This window comes from Hemitrygon akajei, chromosome 22 (assembly GCF_048418815.1).
Source record: "Hemitrygon akajei chromosome 22, sHemAka1.3, whole genome shotgun sequence".
Lineage (NCBI taxonomy): Eukaryota > Metazoa > Chordata > Chondrichthyes > Myliobatiformes > Dasyatidae > Hemitrygon > Hemitrygon akajei.
Genome location: NC_133145.1, coordinates 54,620,035 through 54,631,073, shown reverse-complemented (window position 1 = coordinate 54,631,073; position 11,039 = coordinate 54,620,035). Strand labels below are relative to the sequence as shown.

Sequence of the window (11,039 nt, the reverse complement as noted above, 5' to 3'; positions counted from 1 at the left end):
TATCTTATGGCATGTGGTATTAATCTAATCTGATCATATTGTAAAGTTCTGTCGGTGCCGGCGGTTAAGGACACTGAGAAAGGGAAATGGGGAACACGCTTTACACAGTTACGTTGAAGCGGAGACCTCAACAACCGGAGACAACTCTTCTTTAAAAAATGCTTTTAGCCCTTTCTTTTCCATGGGTGACTGACAGTGAAAATCTCTAGGTTGCAATGAACCACCCGTAAAACAACGAGCTACCATAGGGTTTCCGTCTAAAACGTCGACAATTCCTTTCCCATCACAGACGCTGCTCGACCCGTTGAGTCGCTCCTGCAGATTGCCTGTGGCTCCTGATTCCAGTGTCCGCAGCCTGTTAGATGTCCGGGGTACCGAGCTGTATCGGAACCGGAGCAAAAAAAAACACACACACACACTCACTCTATGGAGAGAAATAAAGAGTCGACGTTTCGGACCCAGATCCTTCATGGGGTTGGCCTGCTGCCCTTGCCCCGGGACCCATGGCCGACGTATGACTAATGTTAGCGACCTGAATAAATACTCTTGTCATATACGCTTCCTCCTCTGATCGATCGAATTTCCCACCCCATGCCCCTAAGGGACAACCTTCCAGATGGGACTCTCAAAGCTTTCGGTTCGTTCAGATCATCTGAACTGATCTTGACGCTGATATCCAGCAAGAGGAATAATGTAGATGTCCCAAAACTTGTAAGTGAGGGAAAGGACGGGGTATTTATAATCATTTGGTAAGTAATTTTCATTTGAGCCCTGTCCCTTTCTCCTGCATGGGTTGGGAAATTCGATCGATCAGAGGAGGAAGCGAGCCGACGGGGAAATGCAGCGGGTGTGGGGAGGGGTGGTCTCAAGCCAACAAAATGATCTCGCCCGACACAGCCTGCGAGACTCGGTATGATGGCTCTCGGAACGGTCTGCGTGACCGCCGGGTTAACGGGGCTCCTAAGTTTCGTGTTCCTGACGGTCGCGATCGCCACGGATTATTGGTACGTTATCGACGTGTCGGATTCCCGTTACAACAATGGGGAGGGCTGGGAAGATTTAAACTCCCATTCTGGGCTGTGGAGAATCTGCGAAGGTAAAATATCCTAGCGATATCCGACTAACCAGCAGTCACTGTGACGTTATTGCATTGATGTGTATTTCAGAATCTTAATTGCCGAGTATTTCCTCGAGTATTTCCTTTTATTCTGCTGGAACCGCTTATAACAGCATCGATAATATTTTATAAAATTTGCCATAGTTCCTTAGTCTCGAAGTGTGTTGTCGGAGTTGACTTTCCGCGGCATTGTCCGGACTAGCTCTAATGTTGTTAATGGGAGGGAATTTTGTGGAAAATAATCTTCCGAGGTGAGTACGGGTTCTCAGAGATAATTAATTACCAGTGGCTGCCGTTCCCTTTCTGCATGTTGAAATTCAGAATCTTATTCCCTGACGTTATGTATGATCAGTGAAGTTTATCAGCAGCGGCGAGAGCGCTCCCGAAAGACAGAGATATATAAACCCGGGCCATTCGCAGGTGAATCCCGTCGCCAATCGGGATTAAATCACAGAATTTTACCTCCCCTTAATCGCGAAGGATCAAGCCAGGAAATTTCAACTAGTATACCGAACAGCTATTGACGAATTTGTTGAGTAATGTAACAACGGCAAAGATTGCTCCGAATCCTATCGTCAGCCGCTCTCGCAACAGTTCTGATATTAACGAGGCAGATTACCCCTTCCCTGTGTATCTTTGGGACGAGTGTATATAAAAAACACGATCCATTGGACAAGAAACCACTGCTGATTAACGCCGGACGCCACTGGGAGGGTGAGACTGAGCAAGCGGCGGTTTGAATGGGAGAGGAGAAGCCAGGGTTTCTCACGCGGGGATTTATGCTGGATTCCAATTAAGATTTCACGACGTTGATCGTGATATAATGGTCTGATGGCCCTGGACCATTAATCATTGAAACACAGCCGGAGTCAGTAGACCAATTATGAAGTAAGTGAACTCTCAGTGGGTAATGGATCAAAACAGGTATGGGGTAGGTAGTAATAAGCGTGCCTGTTGAAATGAGGCTTCAGCACACAATTTGAGGCCCATAAATTATTCTTCCTAATCACTTTGCCTTGCTCGGTGTTAGGAACCTACAGGTTTAGCATTGAACGGCTGATTCCAGCTGTGGTTCCAGACAGCCGTTTTCACCAACGTATTGCTCAAGGTCTGAGGGAGAAGGCACAAAACCTCTCAGCTTCTGCTTAAGGAGGGTCCTTCGCATCTGCTCGAGAAGAACTTTCCCAACAACAACACAATCCAGTTCTGTTCACGCATCTTTCGATTCCCTTCATGCCCAGCTATTGATTTCGCTCTTAAATCTGCTTCTCAGCCTCAGCCTCTATGTGGTTTGATTATACACCGGAGTTTTTTTGAAATTAGCTTTGTTTGCCGAAACACAGGGAAATGCGTCGTCAACGACCAACCTCGAGAGCTAGCGAGGTTGTCCGGGCTGCTGAGTTCCTCCAGCGTTTTGTGTGTGTTGCTCGGCCCTCAGGGGCATGTTGCCAAAACTCACCAACCCCAGTGGTAGGACCTCGGCATTTGGGAGGAAACCAGATCGCCCGGAGGGAACCCATGCAATCACGGGGACAACGTGGAAACTCCACGGTCATCTGCGGAAGTACCGATCTCTGGCGCTGTGCGGCGATTGCACTAACCACTACCATGCCGTCCCACGGCACATTTCCCCTCATTTGGCCCAGGGTAAGCTGTTGACCATTACGCACGTGACCTCTGACTGTTGACAGTCCCGCCAGTGGGAACAATCTAATGTTCTGCGAGTTGTGTCTGTTTCAATAAGATCAGCTCCCATTCTTACAAACGCCGAAGGCCTGTTTCGCTTAATTCCGGCTGACTGGATAGTCCTCCGGTCACAGAAAACAATCGATTGAAGACAGAAAAGACTGCAGTTACGGAAATCTGGAGCGAAAGAGAAACAAACAGCATCTGTGGGGGGAAATTAACAGCCAGCGTTTGAAGTGAATCTTCCTCATGGCAAAGGAGATGAAAACAGCGCATGGAACCCCAGCTGTGAAATCTTGGACAGATGCCACAAAACATCTACAGCCTACAGTTAGGATAAAAATTAAAATATTCCTCCTAATCACTTTGGTTTCGCTGCAGATTATTAACTTGTCTGTTTTTTGAGTCCAAGGACAGCCCTACTTGTGATCTCAGTATCTGTCTCACCATTTAGTAAAAGCTCCCAACGTGGATAATTTCACACGTTCTCGAGTTGTACTCCACTAGCTACCTTCTTGCCCAGTCAGAAAGCGTTGAAGTAGGTAGTCCCAATATCAAGTTCATTACCATTCACCCGTAGACATGCACACACCTAAACGGAAACAACCTTTCTCTGGGACCGCAGTAATATATCACACACAGCACATACAATTAATACAATGATATGAACAGAACAAAAATTATTCTGTAGATGAACAGGCTGACATAAACCATGTTTAAGTATACTTAACGCTTACTTAAATATACAACGGTTAAATACACTGGCGCTGACATAAACAATGCGTACAGTGTTGTAGCGATGTCAGCACCCATTTGCATTCAAATTCCTCAATGGATGCGCTCAATCCCACCGCCTTTAATTCTCCACAAAATATTTTCAGAGTGGGACTGAGAGGGGCGGGTGACGGGCAACTGAAAGGTCGCTATGGCCTTTGCAGACTAAACGGAGATGCTCGGCACAACAGTCACCCTTGGCTGCTTCAGCATAGAGGAGACCACCGTCATGAGCTTGGGAGGTAGTGCACTAGACGGGAAGAAGACTGAACTACTGCTTTATCCAGAAGGAATGCTTGCAACGTTGGGTGGTGTCTCAGGGGTCCCCCAATATCTTTTTACGCCATGGACCTCTAGCATTAACCGAAGGGTCCGTTGGACCCCGGGTTGGGAGACCCCGGAAGGGACGAGGTAAAATAATATGTGTTGTGCCTTGTGCGTGAGAGGATAGATGAGGCGGAATTGCAAATAAGGGAGTAGTGAAGGGAATGGCTTCTTCACAATGCTGGGAGTGAAGGAAGGAAGGAGAAGACGTATCTGTTGGCGGGATGCCATTAAAGACGGTGGAAACTGTGACGGATGAACTAATGGATGCAAAAGATGGTGGGATAGAATACGAACATCAAATGAACCGTTTTGTTGCTCTGATGGGGATGAGAAGCGGTTAACATATCCCATCGCTTTCCAACACGGACTACGGTCCTCTGCACAGTTCCAGTGAAGTTCAACACCAGAGTCTGGGGTACCCCATAAGCTGCGCGGGTGCGCGCCGCGCGGTCACCGAAACGCTCCCGCGCACATAGCCGTCTTTGCCACTAATATAAGTTTGAATTTGGAAAAGAGAATGTTAGATAGATAGATAGATACTTTATTCATCCCCATGGGGAAATTCAACTTTTTTTTCCAATGTCCCATACACTTGTTGTAGCAAAACTAATTACATACAATACTTAACTCAGTAAAAAATATGATATGCGTCTAAATCACTATCTCAAAAAGCATTAATAATAGCTTTTAAAAAGTTCTTAAGTCCTGGCGGTTGAATTGTAAAGCCTAATGGCATTGGGGAGTATTGACCTCTTCATCCTGTCTGAGGAGCATTGCATCGATAGTAACCTGTCGCTGAAACTGCTTCTCTGTCTCTGGATGGTGCTATGTAGAGGATGTTCAGAGTTTTCCATAATTGACCGTAGCCTACTCAGCGCCCTTCGCTCAGCTACCGATGTTAAACTCTCCAGTACTTTGCCCACGACAGAGCCCGCCTTCCTTACCAGCTTATTAAGACGTGAGGCGTCCCTCTTCTTAATGCTTCCTCCCCAACACGCCACCACAAAGAAGAGGGCGCTCTCCACAACTGACCTATAGAACATCTTCAGCATCTCACTACAGACATTGAATGACGCCAACCTTCTAAGGAAATACAGTCGACTCTGTGCCTTCCTGCACAAGGCATCTGTGTTGGCAGTCCAGTCTAGCTTCTCGTCTAACTGTACTCCCAGATACTTGTAGGTCTTAACCTGCTCCACACATTCTCCATTAATGATCACTGGCTCCATATGAGGCTTAGATCTCCTAAAGTCCACCACCATCTCCTTGGTCTTGGTGATATTGAGACGCAGGTAGTTTGAGTTGCACCATATCACAAAGTCCTGCATCAGTTTCCTATACTCCTCCTCCTGTCCATTCCTGACACACCCCACTATGGCCGTGTCATCAGCGAACTTCTGCACATGGCAGGACTCCGAGTTATATTGGAAGTCTGATGTGTACAGGGTGAACAGGACCGGAGAGAGTACGGTTCCCTGCGGCGCTCCTGTGCTGCTGACCACCGTGTCAGACCTACAGTCTCCCAACCGCACATACTGAGGTCTATCTGTCAAGTAGTCTACTATCCAATCCACCATGTGAGAGTCTACTCCCATCTCCGTTAGTTTGTGCCTTAAGATCTTGGGCTGGATGGTGTTAAAGGCACTAGAGAAGTCAAGGAATGTAATCCTCACAGCACAACTGACCCCCTCTAGGTGAGAGAGGGATTTGACAAAAACATCCTCAACTACTATGACGAACTATGACGAAATCGGTGCCCCGAAGATATCGCAGCATTACCGTGATTTCAAATTTGTCGTTTCTGAGAAGGTTAAGACGGGCTCAGTTAAGATGTCCACTGATATGTTGAACTACGAGCTTAGAAAAGAAGAATTTGAAGAACTGTCAATTCTTGTTGACATCCTTGGAACATTTCAAGCTTCCAGTGCTGACTGTGAACGTGGATCCAGTCTTGGAATTCCACCAACTATAAATCCAGAAACAGACTGAAATAATTTGGATGATCTCATGAGGGTTAGGACGTTGTGGTAGGTGTGTGGAACGAGCTTCCAGTAGAAGTGGTAGATGCAGGTTCGGTATTGTCATTTAAAGTAAAATTGGATAGGTATATGGACAGGAAAGGAATGGAGGGTTATGGGCTGAGTGCAGGTCGGTGGGACTAGGTGAGAGTAAGCGTTCGGCACGGACTAGAAGGGCCGAGACGGCCTGTTTCCGTGCTGTAATTGTTATATGGTTATATGGTATCTTGCACCTGGATGCGAAATTAATCTGTACAGTGCTTATAAACAACAGGTTTGTAATAAAGAGACAAGAAAAAAATTTACAAAACGTAAGAGATTTTTTGTTGTATTTAATCACACAATTCAATTAATAAATAAACTCAAAAATATCTGATACTGGATTTTCATTTTAAATTTTCAATGTATGCATGTCACTAAAAAGACTTGTAAAGTGCCGCGAAGTTTTCAGGCCGTATCAACAACTTTCTGCTCAGAGCGGTGGTTGGTCCAAGCAGTTGTGGAAAAAAAAGGCAGTGAAACGTTGCCAGATTCCCGCTGGAACGGACCCGGAAGTGTGATGGCGCTGGGCTGCTGAAGGGGCTACACCGGGGACCGCAGAGACGAAGCCGAAAGGGCGATGAGGGTAACACTGAGGCGCGCACCTGATGAGGGTACATCGGGGAACTGAAAGAGCGACGCAGCGGAGGCGCTAAGAAGGAGGTACAGTATCAGGGCGTCGCCAAAGCGGAACTGAAGGCGGTGCTAAAGAGATCCTAAAAGTGGCTAACATCGGAGACTAGCAAAAAACAGATCGCGAAGTGCGATGGCGCGGTGCCGCAAACAAACCTGAACGGGGACAATCGGGGTGCAGTTAAAGCGGACCTGGAAGAGATCCAAAGCCGCTAAAGCGGATCTGGAAGGGATCAGTCAGGGAGCTGCTAAAGAGGACCTGAAATAGATCCACCGGGGAGCTGCTAAAGTGAATCTGCAGGGGTGACTATTAAACAAAATTATTATTCATTTACGGGATGTGGGCGTCGCCAGCTAAGCCGGCATTTATTGCCCATCCCTAGTTGCCCTTGAGAAGGTGGCGAGGAGCTGCCTTCTTGAAACCTTCTCGCGCAGTGGCACTCAAACAGACCTGAAGGGAAGATGGCCAATTATTTCAATTTTGAAATAAGGAAAAACAACATCAAAATTGAGAGAATGACCACGAAACTCCGACTTCTAGCATTGCCATTTATAAAGATGGGAGCAGCCGACATTGGGGAGTATTTTATAGCAGTGTTAAGTGGGCGCATAGATAGGGAACAGATGTTCCCAGGGAAATGCATTGTAGCAGGGTGGAGGTTGTTTAGGATGCACTCCATGGAGTTTTGGATAGGTTTGTCCCATGAGACAGGTTGAATAAAGGAATCATGGTTGACAAGCAAGGTGGAAGATTTAGTTAAGGGGAGGCATTCTTAAAGAACAGGAAGGGATCCTGAAAATTATAAGGTAGTTAGGAAGGAGCTCAGAGAGGGACTTAGAGAAGCTAGAAAATGACACGAGGAGGCCTTGGCGATGAAGATAAAGGTAGACCCCAAGGTATTCTAGACTTACTGAAGAACAAGAGGATGACTAGAGTGAAGGTAGGACTGCACAGGGATGAAGGGTGAAACCTTTTCCTCAGGGTAGGAGAGGTTAGGGGCAGTCCTTAATGAATACTTTGCTTCATTGTTCACCATGGAGGTTGACCTTGACGAATGTGAGGTCAGCGTAGAACAGGCTAATGTCCTGGAGCACGTTGAGGTGAAGGAAAAGGTAGTGTTGGAATGTCCTTCTGAAAGACATTTGGATAGATAAGTTCCTGGGGTCAGAAAGGAAATGCCCCAGATTACTATGGAAAGTGAAGGAAGAGATTGCTGGGATGTTGTCAATGATCTTTGCATCCAACCTGGTCACATGAGTGATTCCAAAAGATTGGAGGATGGCAATGTTGTTCCATTGTTCAAGAAAGTTAATAGGGATAATCCTGAGAATTATAGACCAGTGAGTCTGATGTCAATGGCGGACAGACTATTGGAGAGGATTCTTATTGACAGGGTTTACAAACCTTTGGAGGAGCAGTCTTATTAGAGATCATCAGCTTGATTTTGTGGAAGGCAGGTCGTGTCTCATGAGCTTGATTGAGTTTTTGAGATGGTTACAAAAGAAGTCGATGAAGGTAGAGCAGTGGATCTGGTGTATAGGATTTTAGTTGGGCATTTGACAAGGTTCCCCATGGAAGGCTCATCGAGAGGGTTATGAGGCATGGGTCCATGGAAACTTGGCTGAGTGTCTCAGAATTGGCTTGTCCACAGAAGGCAAAGGGATAGTAGAAGATGGAGTATTTTCTGCTTGGAGGTTGGTGAACAGTGATGTTCCACAGGAATCTTTTCTGGGACCCGTACTCTTTGTAATTTTTAGAAATGACTCGGATGAGGAAGTGGGAGTGTGGGTTGGTTAGTTTGCAGATCAAACTAAGGTGGACGATGTTCTGGATAGGTAAACACCAGTATATAGAAGTTGCCCTCCAAGCCATAGCCCATCCTGACCTAGAAATATATCACTGTTCCTTCAATGATGCTGGGCCAAATTATAGACCTCCCTCATCTAACATAGAACATGGCACAGTACAGGCCCTGTGTTGTGCTGACCTTTTAACCTACTCCAAGATGAAGTTAACTATTGCCTCCAACGTTGCCCTCCATTTTTCTTTCACTAGGGGCACTTAAGAATCTCTTAGGCACATGGATGATAGAAAAAAGGGCCTTTAGGAGGGAAGCAATAGATTTATCTTACAGTAGGTTAGAAGCCTAGCACAACATTGTGGGCTGAAGGGCCTGTACTGTGATATAGTGGTTTATATTTTATCAATGTGCCTAACTAAGAGACTCTTCATTGTCCCTAATGCCTCTTATCATCTTCTACATCTCTATCAAGTCACATCTCATCCTCTATCACTCCAAAGTAAAAAAACCCAGCTCATTCAATTTATCTTCATAAGAGATGCCCTCTAGTCCAGTCAGCATCCTGGTAAACCTCCTCTGTATCCCCTTGAAAGCCCCCACATCCTTCCTAGAATGAGGTGACCAGAACTGAACACAATATGTGGTCTCACCAGGGTTTTATAGAGCTGCAACATTACCTCGTGGCTCTTGAACTTAAACCCCGACTAATGAAGGTAAACACACCATACACATTCTTAATTACCCTATCAGATTGTGTGTCAATTTGAACCTGGTTTTCCTGAATATATTCAGCAGATCATAATAGAAACATAGAAAACCTACAGCACAATACAGGCCCTTCAGCCCATTAAGCTGTGCTGAACATGTCTTTACCTTAGAACTACCTAGGCTTACCCATAGCCCTCTATTTTCCTAAACTCCATGTACCTATCTAGGAGCGCCTTAAAATACTCTATCGTTTCCACCTCCACCACTGCTGCCAGCAGCCCATTCCACGCACTTACAACTCTCTACATAAAAAACTTACCCCTGACATCTCCTCTACCTACTTCCAAGCACCATAAAACAATGCCTTCTCATGCTAGCCATTTCAGCTCTGGGAAGAAGTCTCTGACTATCCACATGATCAATGCTTCTCATTATCTTGAACACCTCTATCAGGTCACCTCTCATCCTCCATCACGCCAAGGAAAAAAGGCCGAGTTCACTCATCTTATTCTCATAAGGCATGCTCCCCGATCCAGGCAACATCCTTGTAAATCTCCTCCGCACCCTTTCTATGGTTTCCACGTCCTTCCTGTAGTGAGGTGACCAGAACTGAGCACAGTACTCCGAGTGGGGTCTGACCAGGGTCCTATATAGCTGCAGCACGACCTCTCAGCTATTGAACTCAATCCCACGGTTGATGAAGACCAACGCACCGCATGCCTTAATAACCACAGAGTAAACCTGCATAGCCACTTTGAGTGTCCTTTGAACTCAGACCCCAAGATCCCTCTGATCCTCCACACTGCCAAGTCTTACCATTAATGCTATATCCTGCCATCATATTTAACCTACCAAAATGAACCACCTCACATTTATCTGGGTTGAACTCCATCTGCCACTTCTCAGCCCAGTTTTGCATCCTATCAATGTCTTGCTGACAGCCCTTCACACTATTCACAACACCTCTAACCTTTGTGTCATCAGCAAATTTACTAACCCGTCCTCCACTTCCTCATCCAGGTCATTTATAAAAAGCAGGAAGAGAAGGGAGGGGTCCCAGAACAGATCCCTGAGGTACACCACTGGTCACTGGCCTCCATACAGAATATGACCCATCTACAACCACACTTTGCCTTCTGTGGGCAATCAGTTCTGGATCCACAAAGCAATGTCCCCTTGGATCCCATGCCTCCTTACTTTCTCAATAAACCTTGCATGGGATACCTTATCAAGTGCCTTGCTGAAAACCATATACACTACATCTACGGCTCTACCTTTGTCAATGTGTTTAGTCACATCCTCAAAAAATTCAATCAGACTAGTAAGGCACAACCTGCCTTTGACAAAGCCATACTGACTATTCCTAATCATATTATGCCTCTCCAAGTGTTCATAAATCCTGCCTCTCAGGATCTTCTCCATCAATTTACCAACCACTGAAGTAAGACTCACTGGCCTATTATTTTCTGAGCTATCTCTATTCCCTTTCTTGTATAAGGGAACAACATCCGTAACCCTTCAATCCTCCGGAACCTCTTCTGTCCTCATTGATGATGCAAAGATCATTGCCAGAGGCTCATCAAATTCCTCCCTTGCTTCCCACAGTAACCTGGGGTACATCCTGTTTGTTCCTGTTGACTTATCCAAATTGATGCTTTCCAAAAGCTCCAGCACGTCCTCTTCCTTAATATCTACATGCTCAAGCTTTTCAGTCTGCTGCTAGTCATCCCTACAATTGCCAAGATCATACTTAAAGAATAAGAGATGGTAGAAAGCATTAACAGGTCTGAATGGCATCCAGTAAATCATAAGCCTGGCCATCATGGGAGTCATTTCACACTAGAAGCAATGAAATCCTTTGTTTTATTTTTAGGAAAAACTCCAATTCAAAGAAATGTATCCAATACAAGGGCAAAAGGTAATCCAGTGTATGCA

The 11,039-nt window shown here is 45.8% G+C and overlaps 1 protein-coding gene across 4 annotated transcripts in view; it reads left to right on the top strand.

Annotated features, from left to right (window-relative positions):
* Positions 1–806: 806 nt before the first annotated feature.
* tmem235b (transmembrane protein 235b) overlaps positions 807–11,039 on the top strand; it is a 106,391-nt gene continuing 96,158 nt past the window's right edge. For 3 of the 4 annotated variants that reach the window (XM_073026260.1, XM_073026256.1, XM_073026258.1), the window contains exon 1: positions 807–1,096. In XM_073026260.1, the coding sequence (XP_072882361.1) occupies positions 913–1,096 (184 nt within the window). In that variant the 5' untranslated portion in view covers positions 807–912. The remainder of the gene's footprint in view (positions 1,097–11,039) is intronic. The other variant, XM_073026257.1, reaches the window with a different exon arrangement.